The following is a 21,476-nucleotide window of genomic DNA, read 5'->3' as shown; positions in this document are numbered from 1 at the left end:
TCAGATCGTTACTCTGTTTCCCCTTTGCAGGGTCTTATTTCTAACCTGACCCTCGGCTCCCGCATCCTCACGGACTGGACGATCTTCCCGCTCAACACTGAGGATGCAGTGCGCAGACACCTGGGAGGCTGGCCTGGCCGTAACAGCGGCCGCCATGGTCACGCCTTCGCCCCCAGCTCCTGTAACTACACACTCCCGGCCTTCTACACGGGGAACTTCTCCATTCCCAGCGGGATCCCGGACTTGCCCCAGGACACCTTCATCCAGTTTCCTGGATGGACCAAGGTACGTGTCTTCACGGAAAGTATTTTCATTCACGGTCCGCTTGACTCAAAGCTCTGCTTTTCGGCTTCTGATAAAGAATCAAAAAGAGCTGATGGGGAGACACCGTGTGACCTTCCGGAGTAGAGAGCTTTCCGTGTTAGTTTGCCCAGTCCTCGGTAGTGGGCCCCCGGCAGATCTTCAGGGACTCGATGGCCAGCCTGAATGTGTACCATGTGCCCCATTTTCATGGACTGACAACTTCCTTTAGCAAATGATGGCTTTCTTGCTTCCCCTAAGAAAAACTGTGGCCCCTTTGGATTCTGATTATGAGGGACACTTCCAGTTTCTCTTGAAGAAAATTCGGTCCAGGCAAAGGGGTGAACCCCCGGAAGAACTTGTTTTTCTTTTGTCCATGCCTACCTCTATGCCGCCACGACACCCCACCTCCACACAGCCCTGCACCCTGGGGCGCCCACCCTCGTCTCTGTGACCTTCACCTCTTCCTTCACCATTTTACTGGCTGCTCACCCCCCACCTTTATTCTTTAAAGACATCCACATATCTTCCTTCACCATATTCCTCTTCACTGCAGCCCTATTTTCCCCCTGGATGGCCTTACCATGACTCAGTTGTGCATTCAACAAGTATTTTTCAGTGCCGGGCACTAAGGATGCAGCAGTGAACAAAACCAACTATGGGACTTGCCCTCATGGAGCTTACACTCTAGTTAGGGAGACAGACTTGTGTCATATAATCACCCAAATTAAATGGCAAGACCTCAGCTCAATGGGTGCTAAAAAGAAATATGGGTGTTGGTAGTAACTGCAGTGTTTGACCTTGTCAGGAAGGTCAGGGAAGCCTTCCTTCTGCTTGACAGAGATATGGCAGATAAATAGGAGTTAACATGGCAAAAGGGGGAGGGAAACATGTTCCAGGCAGAGGATATAGCATGTGCAAAGGCCATGTGGTTAGAGGGGGCAGGGGGAAGGGATGTAAGGAACTAGGAAAGGACCCAATACATGGTTTGAGTGTGGAGTGTGGTTCAGAGAAGAGACTAGAAAGTGGGTAGAGATGAGATTGGAATGGGCCAATTAAACCACATTAAAGTTTCATCTTTATGTTGAGAGCCTTTGAAGCAGGAGAGTGCCATGACTTGGTTGTGATATGACAGGGCTCTCTGGCCCCAGTGTGCAGAGAGGGCTGGGCTGAGTGAGGGTGCCTGTGGATTCTGGTGAGCTGTCTAGGTGGCTGGACCATATTCTCAAGGAGAGACAGGGATGGTGGTAGCTAAGAGGGAGATGACATCAACTGTCTGAGAGATCTGTGAGGTTAAATCAATGAGATGTAATGATGGATTGGATATTGGGGTTTAAAGAAAAGGATCTGGGCACCTGGGTGGCTCAGTCGTTTGGGCGTCCAACTTTGGCTCCGGTCATGATCTCACAGTTCATGGGTTCGAGACCCATGTCGGGCTCTGTGTTGATGGCTCACAGCCTGTAGTCTGCTTTGGATTCTGTGTCTCCCTCTCTGTCTGCCCCTCCCCCACTCATGCTCTGTTTCTCTCTTTCTCAATAATAAGTAAACATAAAAAAAAGTTTTTTTAAGAGAAGGAGCTATCCTGGATGACTCTTAGGTTCCAGGCTGGTGGCTGGGCAGACAGTACCATTTATTGAAAGAAAAAATTCCAAAGAAAACTTGGGCTGGGAGAGGGAGATCATGAGTTTGGATTTGGACAGATCGAATCGGAGAGGGCTTCGAGAACAGCTGAGAGAAGGTGCTGGCCGAGAGCTGTGGGGGTCTGTGGGTGAAGTCAGAGGAGGGATCTGGGCTGCGACTATGTGCATAAGATCATCTGCGTGTGGATGGCCATTGAAGACGTGGGATGAGGAGGTCCTTGAAGGAGAAGGGATGCGGAAGGAAGCAGAGAGGCATAAACATGATGGGCAGAGACTGAGGAGGAAAACAGCATTTATATCGCCGAGGGGACAGTGAGAGGGAGACAGAAACTCTTCCACTGGATTGAGCTGGAAGGAGCTCAGTGGGACCCTCGGGAAGTGTACGCCAGTGGAGCAAAGCCTCCGCAGGCTGCATCACATGCTACTGAGGAGTGTAAGGTAAAGAAGCGAACACACATAGATTCAGATGCTCGAATATAAACATTCTTTCTGAGAATTTTGACTCTGAAGAAGAGGAAGAGCATGTAAGTAGCTGAAAGAGAAGAGGGTAAGGAACACGCACAACATTTAAGAAATGCCCTTTTAGATTTTTTGCTTTTTAAATGTTTATGGAAATGTTTATCATTCTGCTTAAAATATTTTCTAATTTACATGATTGTCTCTTCTCAGACTCATAGGTTACTTAGAAATGTGTTACTTAATTTCCACATATTTGAGGGGTCTTTTTTAGTATATCTTATTTTTGTGGATTTCTGATTTAATTCCCTTATAAGATTTCTAGGAGATGGAGAAAAGTCTTTATGACCTTGGATTAGGCAGACTTTTTAGATTTGACACCTAAACCATGATCCGTAAAGGGGGAAAATGATAAATTGGATTTCATCAAACTTAAAAATGTTGGCCCTTCAAAAGATCTCATGAAGAAAATGAAAATCCAAGCTACTAGGATAAAATATATTCAAATTATATATCTAGTAAAGGATTCATACCTAGAACACATCAAGACTTCTTACAGCTCAATAATAGGAAGATAAACCCAGTCAAAAACTGCAAATTTCATAAAGGAGCTATACAAATGGTTGTTAAGTACATGAAAAGATGCATAATACTCAACTTCCTTAATTATTAGAAAAGTACAAATCAGGTGCATCTGGGTGGCTCAGTTAGTTAAGCGTCTGACTCTGGATTTTGGCTTAGGTCACGATGTCACCATTCGTGAGATAGTCCCTTGTAGGGCTCAGAGCCTGCTTGGGAGTCTCTCTCTCCCTGTCTCTCTGCCCCTCCTCTGCATGTGGGGGTGCACATACACGCTCTCTCTCTCTCTCAAATAAAGAAACTTAAAAAAAAAAAAGTACAAATCAAAACCGAGTGAAATACTACTTGATACCCACTAGAATGGCTATACTAATAAAAGGTGGACAGTAAGAAATGTTGGCAATGATGTGGAGAAATGAGAACTCTTCTACAGGACTTGCGGAATGTAAGATGTTACAGACACGTTGCAAGTGGTTTGGAAGTTTCTTCAGAGGTTAAATGCAGAGTTACCATGGAACTGAGAAGTTCCACCTCTAGGTATACACCCAAGAGAAATGAAAGCCTAGGTCTCCCCAAAGACATATAGGCAGATATTTAGGGCAGCATAATTCATAATAAGCCCAAACTGGAAATTCAAGTGTCCATCAATTGATGAATGGATAAATAAAATGTGGTATATCCATNCCACGGTAAAAAAAAAAAAAAAAAAAAGAACAGGCTACTGATACAAGCTACAATGCGGATGAATCCAAAAAACTTTACGCCAAGTAAAAGAAGCCAGACATGAAAGACCACATACTGTAAGATTCAATTTATATGGAAAGTTCAGGAAAGGCAAATCTGTAGAGAGAAAAAGTAGGTTGCTGGTCTCCTGGGGCTGATGGTGGGAATGGAGAGTGACTGCAAGTAGATAATGAGGTTTCTTTTCAGGATGATGGCAATGTTCCAAAATTAAATTATAGTGATGGTGCCACAGTCTTCTTAAATTTCCTGGGACTTGTTTCATGACGCGGCATATGGTGTATCTTGGTGAACCCCCCTCCAGAATGTTAAGCTTTGATATCCTCTCTCTTGCTACGTGTTTCTGCCCAAACCTCCCAGCCTGATGACTTGAAACTCTCCACCATTAAGGCCCCAGGTCTTCCCGATCCAGCCTGGATATCACCACTGTTCTTTTTTTAAAGCCATCAATCCACTGGCCCCCTTGACCTTCCACGCCTTGTTCACCCTCCATTTTGAGTGCGTCCACCATTGGCCTTTGCTCGTTCGCCAGTGACTGAGCACTGCTGGGGTCCTCTCCAGCCCCTTCCTCGGGGCCCCCGTTCTCTCCAGCCTCCCGAGGCCCCCAGATTGCCCTGCAGTCTTTGGTCTCTCTCCCCACGTCCCCAGCTGGTCTTTCTAACCTTCACCTCTCCCCTAAGCCGCCTTCCTCCTCCCCCACCCACTCCCCCGCCTTCACTGCTATCAGGTGTAACTCCTTTGTTCCCTCAGCTTCCTGTCAGACTTAGCTCTCTACCCTCTGCCCTCGCTTCCTGCCCAGTGGCCCTAGGAGGAAGTGTAAGCTCTGAAGCCCCTCCCCACCTTCTTCCTCCAGACCAGGATCCTCTTCTCATACCTGCTGTCCTGCATGTTGTCAGCCTTTCCGTCTCTCTGCCACCTTCCAGGTCNGCTTGTTCTTCCTCCGCTGCTGCCTTCTTTTCTCCCTCCGTCCCTCCTGGTGTCCCCATGGGTCATATCTCTCCTTTGTTCAGCCGTTTCCACTCCCTCGCACGGCTCACCGGCCATCACATACTCATCCGTCAAGACTGGCACTAGCTCCTCTAAGAAACCTTCCTAGACCCTTAGTCCGGGAGAGGATTGGCCCCGCCCTCCTTGAGCCCCTTTGTGCCCCCCACACCCCCCCATCATCACACTTAGGCTGGCACTTCAGCCTCACCCAGGGGGTCATGAGCTTCGGGAGGGGCATTTTGTTAAAGTGCTCAGCTGGTCCACCATCCTGCCCACCTCCCGGCCCGGTTGCTCTGGAAATGCTCCCGGTGAAGGGCACACAGGTGCCTGTGTGGCTGAGCCCTGGGAAGAGAGCAGGCTGGAGGAGCGCAGGCCCTGGGGCAGCCCCATGGGTGAGGAGGGGCTTTGCAGGGTGCCTGGATCCTGGGCCAAGGCCCGTGAGAAGACGAACCAATGCTCGCCCGTTTAGGGCTTGAAGAGAAAGAACTTTCAGGAGGGGCTTAGCAGAAAGAGAACCGGCTTGTTTACAGGAATGCCGAGAAGGGCTGGCCGCTCAGGTGGAGACAGAGCTGACAGATGGAGAGCCCTTCACTGGAAATCAGAGGGAGTTTTGGGCGGGGGGGGTCCAAGTGGGAGAATGGTAGATGCAGAGGTGAAGAAATGGAAAAGCATGAGACATTTTTGGTGGGCAGAGGGGGTTCACCTTGGCCAGGTCATAAAGGTGTCACACCCAAGAGTGCCCGACCCTGGCGTTGTGCTCAACATTTTAGAGACATTGCCTCTTATAATCATCAAAAGCAGGTGTAGGGGTGTCTGGGTGGCTCAGTCAGTTAGGCGTCCATCTTTGGCTCAAGTCATGAGCTCGTGGTGCGTGAGTTCGAGCCCCACATTGGGCTGCGGGCTGTCAGCACAGAGCCTGCCTCAGATCCTCTGTTCCCGTCTCTCTGCACCTCCCCTACTTATGCTCTCTCTCTCTCTCAAAAAAATGAAAAACAAAAAGCACATATAGCGGGATATCCTGCCGTTACCTCTACTTTGTAGATGAGCAGATCAAGAGAGCTAAGGATTGTGCATGAGGAGAAGTAGTAGGTGATAGAACAACTCTCTGAGCCCAGGTGTGACTCAGGGACCCACATGGAAAGGCAGGCGGCATCGCACAGGATCCGGGAGGCCTGCGAGGTGCTTGTGCTAAGTATGTAGACAGGGGCTCTTCACATAGGAATGTTCCACACTGTCATGCTTGGAAGGTGTACATACCTACAGTGTCTACAGATGTGTCAGAAGGTTTGGAACCCCACAAGCCCATCTAGTGCATGTGTCCTCTCCAAAACTAGTATACATTGTCCAGAGCAGCCCTAGCCAGAATTATCCAGAATCAACCAGAAGGTGGAGAAGCCCAGATGTCCATCCACTGATGAATGAACAGACAGAATGTCTGTTATATAATAATGGAAAATTATCTGACAGTAAAAAGGAATGAAGCAGGTCATCTGTGTTACAGCACAGATGACCCTTGAAGACGTGCTAAATGAAAGAAACCGATTGCAAACCATACACATGGAAGATTCCATTTATGTGACATGTCCCAACTGGGCAAGTGTAGAGACACAGAAAATCAGTGGTTGCCTAGAGGAGGGAACAGGAGATGGTGGGGGCGGGGGTGGNGTGGTGCAAATATTCTAAAATTGATTGTGGTCATGGGTGCGTAGCTCTGTGGTGTTCTCACAACCGCCGAGCCGTACAGTTGAGGTGAGTGGATTGTGTGTGAGGTACAGTTCCGTAAAGCAGACAGGAGGGTCCCTTCAGAGGACTCGGGGACCTGGGTTGCATGGGTCCGAAAGTCAGAGGATATGCCCACGAAACAGACAGGTTTCTGTTATTTCCCAGCGCGCGGCAGCCCATTACTGGGGACGGTCCCAGGCCCGCTGCTGAGGCCCTGCGTGGTCCGCAGATGCACTGGGTTCTCCTTCGGGGAAGACGAGCACTTTGGCAGACACGGGTGGGGGAGGGGACCCCGGAAGCCGGAGCCCTGGCGAAGCGCCCCTGCCTCTGGACACACTAGCCCCTCTTCATTCACCCTCCTCCGCCGGGAGGCCCTGTCCCAGCCTCTGGGCTTGTGCTCTCTTCGGCTGCTGTAAAGAGACTGCCTTGATTTATCGAAGGAAGTCACTGATAATCAGGGCGATCCTCAAGATTAAAAACTGCCACTTCTGATTAGGATGTGGCTTTCTGGTTAAGTGCCCAACCATCAAACTGGGATTTCAGCGGGAAGCTATCAGGCAGGTTTTGCTCTTGTTCAACAGCCTGAGGCCGGGGTTTCGTCTGCACAGAACTCTCATCTGGGCACCGCTCCCCGAGATAAGCGGTGCTCCTCGGTGCTCCCGCCACATCACCGCATGCCGCACCGGTGCCCTGTTCTGCCGGCGCGTGGGATCCGGCAGTCTGCCCCCTTCATGTGGTGTGCACGAGTCTCCCCTTGACCCTTCCTGCACCGTTGAGCCGCTCGTGGGAGGTTGGGGGGCATAACAGCTGGATGATGAGAAGACTAGGGATAATGTCCCACTTTCCTCAACCAGAACTCTGCTTTGAAAGCTAAGAATCAAAATAGAATACTGACTAAAAGTAATTTTTTAGAGGCAAATATTCCCTCTTTTAATATGTAAAAAGAAGTCACGAAATACAAGAATTTCTAACAAAGGGCTGACAAAAATCCCTTCATATATTTAAATTATTCCTGCATCTTGCTTTTGATATTTCCAGCACCATTTGGCCTTTCTGGTACCGGTGGGGTGTGGTCACCAGGAAGACCAAAGTGATGAAAGGATTGGAACTTTGAGCTCCACACCCCAGCTTCTGACTTCTGGGGTGGGGGTTGGGAGCTGGAGCCGGAGCTCTGTAAAAACCCTAGAACTTCTGGGTTAGTGAACACATTCAGGTGCTAGTAGGTGCACCTGGAGAGGGCAGATGTAAGTAAAATACTTTCCTGAGTTCTGTGCCCCATTCTGGCGAATTCTTGAACCTGAGGAGGAGGCCATGGGAGCCCCCAGTTTGGAGCTGGTAGTTCAGAAGTATGGATGGCCCCAGATTTACAACTGGTGTCTGGAGTAAGGGTAGTCTTGTGGGTCCGAGCCCTTTGAACTTGTGGGATCTGACCCCAGCTCTAGGTAGACGTGTCATAATTGAATTGTTGGACATGCATCTGGTGTCCAGAGAATTAGAGAATTGGTTGGTTTCATAGAAACCATGCCAGAAGGAGCCAGGAAGGGAGTGAGTGGTAGGAAGCACATTTGGATATTACCTTGAGACCTTTGTAGAACTAGGGACAATTTTAAACATCGAAGCGGTATTATCAAATACAGCCATCGTGTGTAGAAAGTGCCAGAAACTATGAGATACTTGGTGACTGGCTCTTCAGCATGTGAGCTGGGTAGGCAAGGGCACTGCTTCTGGGGAAGACATCATAATTAAATATAACTTCAATCAAAAATAAATTTTAAAAAATAAATGCCATCATTTCAGATAGTGGTAACAATTAGGAAGACAATAAACATGATGATGTGATGTGAGGTAAGGCCTGGGGGGGAAGATGTTGCTATCTGATGGGACATAATGGTTATCTAGTGCTGTGTAACAAATTTACCCTAACCTTTAGTGGCTTAAACAGCGAAATGCATGTATTCTCCCAGTTTCTATGGGTCAGGAATTTGGGACTAGCATGGCCTGGTGGTTTGGGATCAGGGTCTGCCAGCCAGGGCTCCATCACATGAAGGCTTGACCAGCTGAGGAGGACCAGCTTCCAAGGTGGCTCACTTCCGTGGTTGACGTTGGCCGTTGGCAGGTGGCCTTGACTCTTCTCCACATAGGCCTGCCTGTCGGTTGCTTGAGTGTCATGATGCAGCGCTGGCTTTCCCTGGAGGGAGCGATTCAGGAAAGCGAGCCAGGCGGAAACTACCTTTTTGATAACCTAGCCTTGCAAGTCACATAGCATCGCCTTCATCACGCTCCGTTGGTTAAAAGAGAGTCATTGAGTCCAGTCCCTGTTTCAAGGATAGGAATTAGATTCTGCCTCCTGAATGGAAAAGTGTGAAGAATGTATGGACGGGGGCACCCGGGTGGCTTAGGCGGTTAAGCACCCGACTCTTGATTTCAGCTCAGGTCATGAACTCAGTTCTTGAGGTCAAGCCCCGGGTCGGGTCCATGCTGACCGTGCAGCGCCTGCTTGGGATTCTCTCTGCCCCTCCCCCCCTTGCACTCTCTCTGTCTCTCAAAAAAAAAAAAAAAAAAAATGTATGGGCATATTTTTTAAACCACCACATAAGGAGATAAGGAGTGGTCAAGGGTGCCTCTGGGAGGAGATGGCCATTGGGTGAGACCCAAAGGCTGAGACCAAGTTATCCATGTGAAGGGCCAGAGGAGGAATGTTCCAGAGCCAGGGAGCAGCGAGTGCTAAGACCCAAAGAGAACCATCCTGTGAGCAAGGGGAGTGTGCGGGGGAAGAGGAGTTGGCACCAAGTCAGGGGCTGGTGGATTTGGCTTCTTCGCATTCCAATGGCGGCTATTAAGCAGACAATGAAAGAACGGACCTAGTCTAAAAGCTCACTTCTCCATGGGAATGGATTATAGGAGGGCAAGCCTTGATGCAGAAGTTCCTGATGAGAAGCTAAGCTATGTTAGCAATCCCGCAAGACACTGTGAGCTTGGGTGGTGGGGAGAGAAGTGCAAGGTTTGTACTGAGAAGAAAAGGCAAGGTTTGCTGAAGGACTGGGCACGGTGTTCCAGGGAACGGAGTCAGGGAGGACACCAGAGTCTGGGCCCCTGCAGTGGGAGGGCTGGGCGTGGTTGGTTCCAGAAGGTAGGGGGGCAGCTGGAGCAGGGCAGGCTGGGATGTGGGCGGGGATCAGAAGCTGGGTTTTCGACATATTCAGCCTCTGGTACTTACTAACCATCTCAGCATCCAAGAGGAAGTGGCCATCAAGTCTGGAACATAGCAAACATAAGTAAGTAAAGCAAGCAAGCAGCCGACCAAGCTGTATTCAGTACAATGAAATACTGGTGTCCATGTTTCTAGACCTAACGGCCATCCTACAGAAGGCCTGCTGGTCTTGAGTCTATGCACGGAAATCTGGACACATGGGGAGGTGGGTTGCTGTGTAAGATAGGTGTTCAGTGCTTGTCATGAGGGTGCGGAGGGGAGGTGCGTGCCCAGGTTTGGAGTGGTGGGGAAAAGGACCCCGTCGGTAGCTCTAACTACGGAGTGGCGCTCCATGGGGCGGAGCCACCGTCTGCAGCCACGCTCCTCCGAAGCTGTTCTTGCCGTCGCCGCCAGCGCCCCCACGTCAGAATGTCCCCCAGACCTTGTCTTCCATAACATCTTGGCAAGTGACATCTGATATGGGTAACCACTCGCTCCCTGGAAACCCTTCTCCTGACTTCTGTGACGAAATCCCTCCGGTTTCCTCCCTCCTGTCTGTTCTCAGGCGGGCTTCCCTTTCAGCTTCTAGGCTGCGGTCCTCAGGAGTTGATCCCGGGCCGCCTTCTAACATCCTCATGCATGTGCCGGCAACACCCAAATTCCCAGGTGCCCCTCGGCAGTTTTGAGGCCCCCAGAGAACCACATGCAACCGGCGGTGGTGTGGGCCTGCCGCCCGGGCGGTCTGAGGCAAGCCAGGCCTTCTCCGCCTCCTCCTCCTCCTCCTCCTCAGCCCCGACACCTCTGCCACTGGAGAAGTGGTCCAGGGAGAAAGACTGAAGCCTGGGGGGTTCGTGTGGCAGTGAGAGTGGTGGGGCCGGCCGCGCTCTGGGAGATGACCCCAGCAGCCACAGTACTGAGAGCTCACCGTGCGTCATCACTCACCGTGCATCACTGTGCTGAGGGCTCACATGTGTCCCGCCTCCTTAGTCATTTCCAGCAACCCCCCAGGGGGACACAGATACCACTGAGGCGGCCCTGACAGGATCTGGCGACTGATTAGCGCAAGAGGAACTGAGCACTAGAGCAGGAATCTACCGCTTTTAAGTAGGGTTTAGAAACAGCCTTTCCTTGGCCGAAAAGTAGCATCCTCACGCAACTTGGTGTGGATACAGCTTCTGCCGGACAACAAGCCATCAGCTGTTGAGTCAACAGCCATTGGTTGAGCTCACCGTTTGGAGTATCGGCAAACTGGGTTCTTCTGGTCTCCGCCGGACATGCCCTTGTGGTCGGTGAGGACGCCGCGCTCCTAGATGTGAGCTGTCTGCCGAGGTGGCCGCGGCCCGCTCATCACCCAGCAAGCCGTCCCAGACTCGTTCATCCCATGGCCAGAGGGTTCAAAGAAAGAACGCCGGTGCAAGAGACTTCACAAGGCCCAAGTCAGAACTCACAAGTCACTCCTTCTGTGCAATGTGGCCAGGCCATGTCACCAGGCCAGCCAGGCTCGAGGGATGGAGCAGCGGATCCTGGCTCTTGACGGGGGAGCTGCGGAGAACTGTGGCCCTTTCCGCAACCTGCCACAGGCCTCAGCACTCATGACCCTCTTTTCCTTCTGAATCTGATAAGCTTTTTAATGCTTTTGACCTGATTTTCAGTTACTTTTACCCCAGCGAAGTCTACTATTTCCATCTAATTCTTTGTTTCTGAGTCACAAGTCTTGTGAGCTTGGAAATGAAATAATCAATCTTTCCACAAATATATGTATGACTTTAGCAACAAAGTAGGACACTTGGCTGGCTTATTAGTCTATAGAATGTATGCAATTCTTGGTCTTGGGGTCATGAGTTCAAGCCACATGTTGGCCGTAAAGCTTATTTTATTTTTATTTTTTTATTTTTATTTATTTTTTTACTGTTTATTTATTTTTGAGAGAGAGAGGGAGACAAAATCCAAAGCAGGCTCCAGGCACTGAGCTGTCTGCACAGAGTCCGACATGGGGCTCAAACTCACCAACCACGAGATCATGACCTGAGCCGAAGTTGGACGTTTAACCGACTGAGGCACCCAGATGCCCCAGGCTTAGAGCTTACTTTAAAAAATAAAATTTGAAAGTGTGTTTAAATGTAGTGACAAACTTGTGGAATTACGTGTAAACAAGAGTAAATACACTCTGAGTTGAAGGGGGTCTCCTGCAATTTGCAGTGCACAGAATGGCATCCGGGAGGCAGTTTTTGCGCGTGGGTTCATAGCTTTGGTCCAGCTGTGCGGCACGGCATGGCACCCACTGTTAAGTAAGGTGCTCCCGAAAAGCTCACGCATTGCTGGGACTTCAGGGGCCGAGAAGGAAAGGAACTTATGTTTGGGGATTGATAAAAGGAGGAAGTGATTGATCTTTTATGCTAATTTATATTTTCATAGCTTTAGTTCTAGTTGAATCTGTCATCAAATACAGAGACCAGAGGCTTATTTATTACCCCAAGACCATGGAGGAAGCAAGGGAGTGTGGTTTGCATCAGCTACGACCCCCTTGGGTCTGAAGGAAAGGGAGAATTAATCTTCCCTCCTGAAGTGCAGTGCGAAATCTCTTTCCCGTCTTCTCTAAGCAAGCCCCTCATTATTTTACCCTTTTTAAAAATGTTTGTTTTTGTTTCTACCGTGTGAGCATCACACAGTCACTCATGAATTGTGTGTCATGACAGCCTTCTAACCTTGAGAAACGGACCTTGGTCTGTGTCCCTCTAAGTCCTCAGAGTGCCTACATATGTCTTCTTTCAGAGCTGGACAAGGTCTGCATCCAACCAGATCTTGTTGATTTTGAAGGAATGCCCAAGCAAGTTTGAAAAATGTGAAACTGTGACTTAAAACAGCATTGACATTTCTGCTTAAAGTCCTTAGGAGAGGATTGTGTTTATCTAGAGGATTTAAAACAGATGCTCATCTCTCTGATTAACAGAGAAGCAGGTCACCCACTTCCGGAAACCTACCATTTATAGGAACGATTATCACCTAGGTGACAGTAGCAGAGAGGGGAGTCTGCCAAAGGTCAAGTCATGGTCAAAGAAAGTCAGACTCTGTCATGGAACCGTTTTAGCTAGGACAGCCCCACAAAGCCCCAGAAGCCATTGGTGTTCGCTCTATAAATGCTGGGCCCCTATGGGGCTTGCCGTATTAAGAATGAGTCTACTTTTAACATCACATTTACCAATGGATGCGTACTCTCCCCCGTCCCTGATAATTTCAGCATAACTTTGTAAAGGAAAACAACAATCACAATGTGTGTAAGTTTTCATAGCATTTTTAACAATTTGACACTTTTAGAGTAATTTTTGTATAACTAACAAATCACAGTGCTAATGAAGGAGAAGAATGCAAATATTTTCTTTTTCTTCCAGTGAATAAGATTCTCTAAAACTCTTAAGTAGGAGCAGAGGGGCATGGGATATTCTTTCAGTAGGACTTCGTGTCACCTTTTGTTGAATCTGTTCTCAGGCAAAGTCATCACTCAGTCTCCCCTAATGAGTGCTGCTAGGTATGTACTGAGTATCACTGCTGAGTGCTGAGAACAAGATGAACAAAGTTTTCCCCTCATAGAACGTATGCTGGAAAGAGCTGATAAGCCAACAATCAAACTAATGATACACATATCAAATAATGACGCTAACTAGAAGAGACCGAGGGGACAGTGGGTGACCTGGACTGGAAGGCCCAGTATTGAGGGTGACCGCGGCTCCTCTCTGTGAGGAGGAGGTGGTGGGGTTGAGATCTCTGTGGTCAGAAAGCCGTCAGCCGGAACAGTGACTGTACTGGGGATGCCCGCCTGGTGTGTCTGAGTGATGGGGAGAGCAGTGGCACGGACAGGGTGGGGAGGAAGCGGGCTGTCCGGGGTCCGTGGGTCAAGATCAGAGGCAAGAACATGTGAAAAGCATCCGATTTCTGGTTTTCATTCTGCTGGGGTGCAGAGCTTGGGCTCTAGAGGTAATAAAGGAAGTCGGGAGACCCATGAGGAGCCTGCAGGATTCTGAGACCGCATGGATCGTGACTTTGTCTAGATGACGGCTAGCCAAACAGGGCTGTTGACGCTTACATTTAAGTGAGTGAAAAGTGAAAACTCAGTCCCTCCTTCACCATAGCTCCATTTGAGGTGCTCAACAGCCATTGCCAAGTGCACACAGCTGTTGCGTTGGGCAGTTGCAGAACCTTGCAGTGTTGCAGAAAGTTCCCTTGGACAGAGGTCCTTCAGAGCTGTGGACCTACGGCCCGTTCCTTCCAAATTGTTGGTTTGTCTGTCCTTTCCAAAGTCTCGATTCCTGTCCAGGAAGGGCAACAAAACCACCTTAAACTTCATTTCGTGCCTCTTCTTTTAGGAGCTGAGAGTGGAGGGAAATTTTGTATTGCAGAAGTTCATAGCTTTTGAGAATTAACCAAGGCCATGGAAGGTGTAACCCTGGGTTCAGGGCAGGTTAGAGGGAATGTGCAAGGCACGATCCCCACAAATTGGAGAGTCACCTGGGAAGGGGGCGAGGGGCAGAGTTCCCAGGGGAGCAGAAGGCCCCATCACAGGCCACAGGGGACCATTTGGGGGAGAAGAGCATGACCGGACCAGATCGTGCTGTTTCCAGAATCAAAGAGGCCGGAGGAAAAGCGCATCAACTTTGATCAGGAGCTAGGAGCCGCGGTTTGGGATTGTGTCTGTCTGTCACAGTGCAGTCCGGGGGCCATTGAGTGTTTCCTAGTGGGGGTGGGACTAGCCAGAGAGATGGAAGACGGCAGAGGGGCCCGGGAAGCCAGGCAGACACACTGAGCAGCCGTGCCCACCTGGCCAAGCCCGGTCTTTGGGACTGCTGCCCGGCGAGGCCGCTGCACTGTTGGCCCACAGGGCACCATTCGGGAAGATGAGCTGGACACAGGCACAGGCTGAGCTGCATGCGCTCCTGCTCTGTCAGTCCTGTGTCTCACTGAGATCGCAGCCCAAGAGCAGTCCCTTCCATATCCCCAACCTCAACGTTCCCCCGGAATCCTCCGGCAAAGGGGATCCCGGCTCTCAGCTCCCAGCTCTCCAGGCGGCCATGCCCGCTTCAGCACCCGAGATGTGAGGGACGGTCCCTGGCTACTCAGGAAAGGACATTTCAGGGGAGAGAATGGACTAGATCTCCACCTCGCCCCTCGGCCCGGAGTTGGCGTGGCCTCTGTCGGGACACAGAAGCCCGTGTGCTCTCACAGCCCTCCCGCTGCTCTGCCCTTAAACCTGTCTCCCCCTTGGCCTCGAAAGTAAAGTGCTGCTCTTCTCTACTGCTGCAAAAACAAGGTGCCGGCAGATCTGACGCTGATAAAAACCCGATAAAGCTGTCGTTGCCTCGTAGGAAGGATTGAGATGGCATGTCCCGCGGTGAAAACAAGAGTAGAATAGTTCTGAGAACTGTACAACTGTCACCCTTTCTCTAAATGACTTCCTCCAACAGACGGACGGTGTTCACTCACTGGCCTTTTGTAGGCATGTGAAAGCCAAGGTCTTTTGATGTTAGTGTGAGGAGCCCTTCCCTCCCTGGGCTCTGCCCCGGCGCCAGCCACCGTGCTGACCGCCAGACAGTGCCGCTGCCACCCAATGTCCCTGGTCACCAGCATGAGCGGGACCCGCCCAAGCTCGGGCAGCCAGGAAGGAGGGGAATCAGATTGGAACCCAGGTAGGAAGTTCAGAGGGAGTGAGGATGAGGGGGGCCCCTGGGGGCTGAGCAACTGAGTAATTCTAGCTGAGCGGCCGCAGTGTGTGGGGGGGGGCAGGGTTGGCAGGTGACACCAGAGCTGTCCCTCCTCAGGGTGGCCCCAGGATACTTGGGCCACCGTGGGTAGCAATTTCTTTACTTCTCCCTCTCTCCTTTCTCCCTTTGTTCCTTCCTTCATCTCCCATGCATCCATTCTCTCTCTCCCTCTTACTCTCCCCTCCTTGCCCCTCTCTCTCCCTTTGTAATAGAATGTTCCATTTTTTCAACCAATTGTTAGGTCCTACCCTATGAGCAAACCCTAGCCTATGCAGGGGGTCTGTGTAGACACACCCAAGTGTCCCTATTCTTTTTTTTTTTTTTAATAATTTTTTCAAGTATATGTATTTTGAGTGCGAGCAGGGGAGGAGTAGAGAGAGAAGGAATCTCCAGCAGCCTTTGCAGGGTCAGCACAGAGCCCGACATGGGGCTCATACTCACAAAACTGTGAGATCATGACCTGAGCCAAAATCAAGAGTCAGATGCTTGAGTGACTGAGCCACCCAGGCACCCCTAAACATCCCCATTCCTTGGGAGTTTCTCCACTCTCTGTTTTATAGGGGAGGGGGCTTCTGCTCCCAGACATGGCCTTTGCAGCACGGAGGATCACATCTGCTCCTGGGGGCAAGTGTGGACTCACAGCCGTGTTGGAGGGTGGCTCATGGGACCGTGTTCCCGAGCTGCAGCAGACAACGCGAGCTCCTGACTCCGGGAGGGGGTAGGAAGGAGGAAAGCTCGTCCGCCTGGGGGTAGCTCAGCAGCCCCCCTCAATGGGGAAGTCAGGGAGATGCCACCGCGTGGGGGCAGCAGCCACCCAGGGCCCAGGACGACACTTGGAAACCTGGTGAAACCGTACAGTGTCGTCTGGTACCATCCACGATGGACTAGTCAGAGCCAAACATACTTTCCTGAACTGGAAACAGGTATTTGGGGTATTTGTTTTGTTTGTTTCCAGCCCATGCCTGACGTGGCCAGTCACCTCAGCAGGGTGCGGAAGCCAAGGTCTTGTCCATGGCCAGAGAGAGAGTGCCTTCATGGGGACACTTCTGCCTCTGCTGCCGCAGTCCTGTCTGTGCCGCTGGGCCTGACGGTCTTCTCTTTCTCTCTCTCTGTCTCCAGGGCCAGGTGTGGATTAATGGCTTTAACCTTGGTCGGTATTGGCCAGCACGGGGCCCCCAGGTGACTCTGTTTGTGCCACGGCACATCCTGGTGACTTCGGCCCCGAACAACATCATCATACTGGAATTGGAGCGCGCGCCCTGCGGTGACAAGGGCCCGGAAGTGTGCTCCGTGGAGTTTGTGGACAGGCCGGTCATCAGCGCTGCTCCGACCTCCGGCCATCCCCCCCCAGACCTGTCTAACCGAGGCTCAGGACTGGACCGGGTCTGATGACTAATCACTGTGACCCTTTGGAGCGTCAGCAGCCTTGCACATACCTCACACACCCCTCGCGTAATGCCAGCATGCACTGGGAAGTTCGACTGGAAGATAGATTCAGCACGAGTGTTTTCTCCTGAGGTTTTCCGGGCAGCCTCGCGGTGGCCAGCCCTCACCGGCAGGGGCTGCAGCGGACGTGTGAGGACGGTGGCCACACGGTGATGCACGATGAGTTCCCACAGTCGAAATGGAAGCTTTCAAGGTGTTCCTGATTTTTATTTTGGAAGAATCATGTTGTCTTTTTGTTAAATAAAATTGGTATTCAAATGATGTTACTGTTTTTAATGTTGAGCAGGTATTAAATTATCGGTTCTGATTTAAATCATAACTAGACTTGAGTGGGTCGAAGAAGCCACCTCACTAACTTGCGGTTTAAAGGAATGGAAAATACTCTTGGTCTGATCTAGTGGACTGCTGCTTTTCTGGTCCTCATTTGACTTCCTTTCGTGTTTCTGTGCTGTCGACTAGGTAGCCCCTCAGTACAGCTCAGAATCGTTCTGGACGGCCGACAGGCTCAGCAGATGGAGAAGGCACGTTGAAGGGCACCTCTGCATAGTACGATACCACACAGCCACCGCAATGTGACGTACACCCGCATATGAAAACGCTTTCGTGATAATGCTGGGTGAAAACAGATCACCTTACGTTTGGTCCCATTTTGTGTGTTTAGAAGTAAGAATTGCACACACGCACACAACACAGGCCTGAAGACACGTCACGGTCACACATACACGTGAGTGTGTGTGCTGTGTATGTACATGGATATACAGGGACGTGGCCTTGCCGAATGTGCACGTCCCGCCCTGAGGCAGTAGCTCTCATTGGTTGAGCACTTGGCCTACACCATGCCCGGCTCTGAGCATGTTTCATTCACTCGTCCCTCACAAGAACCGAGAAATGTGCCGTCATTCCCCGACTTACCTAGCCACACTCTGCACACGTAACACAATACATGTTCGTGTTCCCAGGGGAAAGAATCGGAACAACAGAACCCAAAACATTTGTTGATCGGCTCAGGTCATTACCTGGGGGTAAGTGTTTGAGAAAGAGTTCTCTTGTTCCTTTGTGCCCACCCGAGTTTTAAATCCTTTACAGGAAAGATGTAAAATCTGTTAAAGGAGTAAGAAAGGAAAGGCTTCTGATGCTAAGCTACACTACATAGTATAGCTTATACTCATATAAGATGGGTAAACCTTCTCATATTCATCAGTAATGAATACGTGGGATTCGCCAGGAAGTATCAAAGCCCTGGTTGAGTCAGCTGTCAGGAGGCATCACTGGGTGGAGACAAAGAGAGACGAGAAGTTCATTTAGGATCGTTTTCCATAGCATCTCTGTCTAGATGTTCTGCGTTTGATGTTTGAGGGATACCGTGGGGTGAAGTCTATGCTACATAGACTTATGTCCTCATTTCTTTATCTTTCACTACGAGTCACCAACAACTTCTAAAATGACACTCCAGAACGGTGCCCAGTTATGTGCTTGGGGAAGAAATGTGAGACGGTTCCTTGTGAAGCGTTACGTATGTTAAGTTGCACACCCACTGTCCCAGGTACTATTTGTCAAAGCAACAGAAGACTCAAGCAGTGGAGTGGGACCTGCCCACGGGAGTGTGTGCTTCCATTCCGTCTGCCCCATCTTCAGAGCCACACTCAGATAGGTAGCAGGAAGCCCACTTGGCAGAGGAAAACACTGGAAGCTTCAGCAAGAGGCGGAGTTGGATTCCGATCTGGTCTATCTCTGTCCAAAGCCACTGTTCTGTCTTGTCAGTGTGAAAGAATCTTCTACAGGACCCTGACACCCCTTGTCCAGGATGTCATGTTCTGGAAAGCCAGAATTCGATACATAAATTGTACCACTTGTGACTCTGCACATCCCATCCAGCTTTCCACACGGCCCTGGGGAGGTATATACATTTCACCTTCTAGGATGCCATCCTTTTTTTTTTTTTAATGTTTGTTTATTTTATTTTTTTTTTTTTTTAATGTTTATTTTTGAGAGAGAGAGACAGAGTGCGAGCAGGGGAGGGGCAGAGAGAGGGGGAGGGACACAGAATCCAAAGCAAGCTCCAGGCTCTGAGCTGTCAGCACAGAGCCCGATGCGGGGCTTGCACTCAACAGACCGTGAGATCATGACCTGAATTGAAGTCAGATGCTCAACCGACTTAGCCACCCAGGTGCCCGTATGATGCCATTCTTAAAATATGATGTACCTTCTGGAATTCCTGATTGCTTAACTCTGTGTATGGATGCTGCTGCCTCTGAAAATAATAAGAGCAGTGCTTTTATTACCTGCCATGTAAACCTTTTATATTAAATTTCTCTTTAAGCTGATTTTAATATTCTGGGACTCTGAGCCGGCCTGTGCTAACCCAACCATAACACTTGGAATATTTCCATATTCTCAGTCATCCTTGTGATAAACATTGTGGTCTTTTCCTTTGTACCCTTGGATTAGATGTACCCCAGATTCGTACGCCCTATGGAACAGCTTGTTTTAAGCAGCTTTGTGGAAGAGTAACTTATATACCATAACATGAAGCTACAGTTTGATGGATTTTACTAAATCTATGCAGTTGTGCGGCCACCACCACATGGCAATCTAAATCCAGTTTTAGAGCACTTCCTTCACCCCAGAAAGTTCTCTTGTGCAAGAAGCCTTCATTCCTGCTCCCACACCCGGAAACCACCGACGTGTTTGCCATCTCTATGTGCCTTTTATTGTGCCTTTTATTTTTTATTTTTTATTTATTTCTAGGAGAGAGAGAGAGACAGTGTGAGCAGGGGAGGGTCAGAGAGAGAGGGAGACACAGACTCTGAAACAGGCTCCAGGCTCTGAGCTGGCTGTCAGCACAGAGCCCGACGCGGGGCTCGAACCCACGAACCGCGAGATCATGCCCTAAGCGAAAGTCGGATGCTTAACCGACTAAGCCACCCAGGCGCCCCTGATTGTGCCTTTTAAAAGAATCCCATATAATTAGGATCCCAATATGCAGCGAGATCATGACCTGAGCCCAAGTCGGACACTTAATTGTCCAAGCCACCTAAGCGCCCCGATTGATGAGCATTTGAAATGTTTCTGGTTTGGGGCCATTGGGAATCCTGATGGTGTGAACACCTGTATACAATTCTTTGCGTGGTCATAGGTTTTCATTTCCCCTTGAGTAGAATTGTTTAGTGACGTGGTAAACGTGTGTCTACCTTTCTATGAAACTGCCAGACAATTTCAGAACACCTTCTTTGAGGCTAGCCAGGAGGGAAGAAGGGGCAGAGTGCTGGTCCCTTCTGGACTTGGCGCCCCTTCCTCTGTCCTCCATCTGACTCCACCCCTTTTACTGTGTCTCTTTTTATCTCTGTCAGTCTTTATTTCTCAGCAAATCCAATTTATTGAGAATGAGATTGTTTTGCGCTCCTCCGAATTGGGGTTTTTTTCCATTGTTTCCCCGACAAGCAATGTACCTTCTGTCGGATGACATGACTAGAAAATGATCTTGTGTGGTCTTCGTTTCTTGCCTTAGGAGAAAAACAAAATGCCATTTCCTTTTTTTTTTTTTCAAGTTTATTTATTTAAGTCATCTCTACCCCCGACGTGGGGCTCAAACTCACAACTCCAAGATTGAGAGTTGCATACTTTTCTGACTGAGCCAGCCAGGGGCCCCAAAAGTCATTCTCTGAAATCACATTTTTAGTCAACATGAGGAGTTCTGTCTGGTCTGTGGTAGAATCGACGGCTGGTGCGAACCAGTAACTCGTGGGCTGTGAGGAAAGTCCAGTCAACATCCAGACAACAGCGGGGAGGCGGCGCTGGGGTTGAGCCCGGCCCTGCTCTCGCTCTGACTGAGCTGTGCTCACTAGGTTGTCCCTTGCCCTCCAGCCTCCCTGAGGCTGGCAAATGATGTTTGTCCACTGGACACCCAGCAGCCTTTTAAATGCCCCTCGAAGGATCAGAACAGATTTGCCTCTGGACGGTCGCTCTGCTTGTGTCCCAAGGGGCTTTCCCACATGCGAGGGAGCCCCCCACGAGCCCCCAGTCCTCAGAACTCCCAGGCCAGAAGCACTGTGTCCCCGGGTAGAACAGGACAGGCTCTGGGACCGAAATGCAGGTTCCCACTCCCACGCCGTCACTTAGCACTGGCCTGCTGTCATGTGACTCACGTGAAAGCTTCAACTTCCGCGTCTCCTAAGCGTGCATCCCCAGCATGGGGTGGTGCACTTCAGATCCAGTGCAGTCATCATAAAAGTTCCTCGGATGAAACTTGTCACGTAGCAAGTAGGTGCTTCCTGATGTTAGTTGGGTCCTTTCCTATGACATTCCTCCACAGAGATGGGTGAGCCACCTGTGGAAACCTGAGGGACCAGGGGAGAAGCGATGCCGCCTGGGACACACCACCCTTTCCCTGCATCCCCTCAAGTTCAACACCTGGCTCTTCTGACCAGCCACTGTGCTGGGCTGAAGGACACAGGGGGGAAGGAGACGGTCTAGTACAAAGCGAGGACACAGACTGGAGGGAAAGACGAGGCTCCACAGAAAGAGTGAAGGTGCATCGTCTCTCAAGACTCTCCAGCATTCTTTTAATACTTTTTTTTTCATTTTTCAGTGTTTATTTTTGAGAGAGAGAGCAAGCAGGGGGGAGGTGGGGAGAGGCAGAGAGAGGGGGATGGAGGACCTGAA

The 21,476-nt window shown here is 50.1% G+C and overlaps 1 protein-coding gene across 1 annotated transcript in view; it reads left to right on the top strand.

Moving 5' to 3' along the window:
* Nucleotides 1–17,075, top strand: part of GLB1 (galactosidase beta 1) — a 69,414-nt gene extending 52,339 nt beyond the window's left edge. Inside the window, exons 15-16 of the mRNA XM_077754504.1 lie at nt 5–285; nt 16,488–17,075. Coding sequence (XP_077610630.1) covers nt 5–285; nt 16,488–16,757 — 551 coding nt within the window. The 3' untranslated portion in view covers nt 16,758–17,075. The remainder of the gene's footprint in view (nt 1–4; nt 286–16,487) is intronic.
* Nucleotides 17,076–21,476: the final 4,401 nt, after the last annotated feature.

Source organism: Crocuta crocuta, unplaced genomic scaffold, assembly GCF_008692635.1.
Source record: "Crocuta crocuta isolate KB4526 unplaced genomic scaffold, BGI_CrCroc_1.0 scaffold70, whole genome shotgun sequence".
Classification (NCBI taxonomy): Eukaryota; Metazoa; Chordata; class Mammalia; order Carnivora; family Hyaenidae; genus Crocuta; species Crocuta crocuta.
Note: the sequence above shows the minus strand (reverse complement) of the source record. Positions and strands in the feature narration are given on the sequence as shown.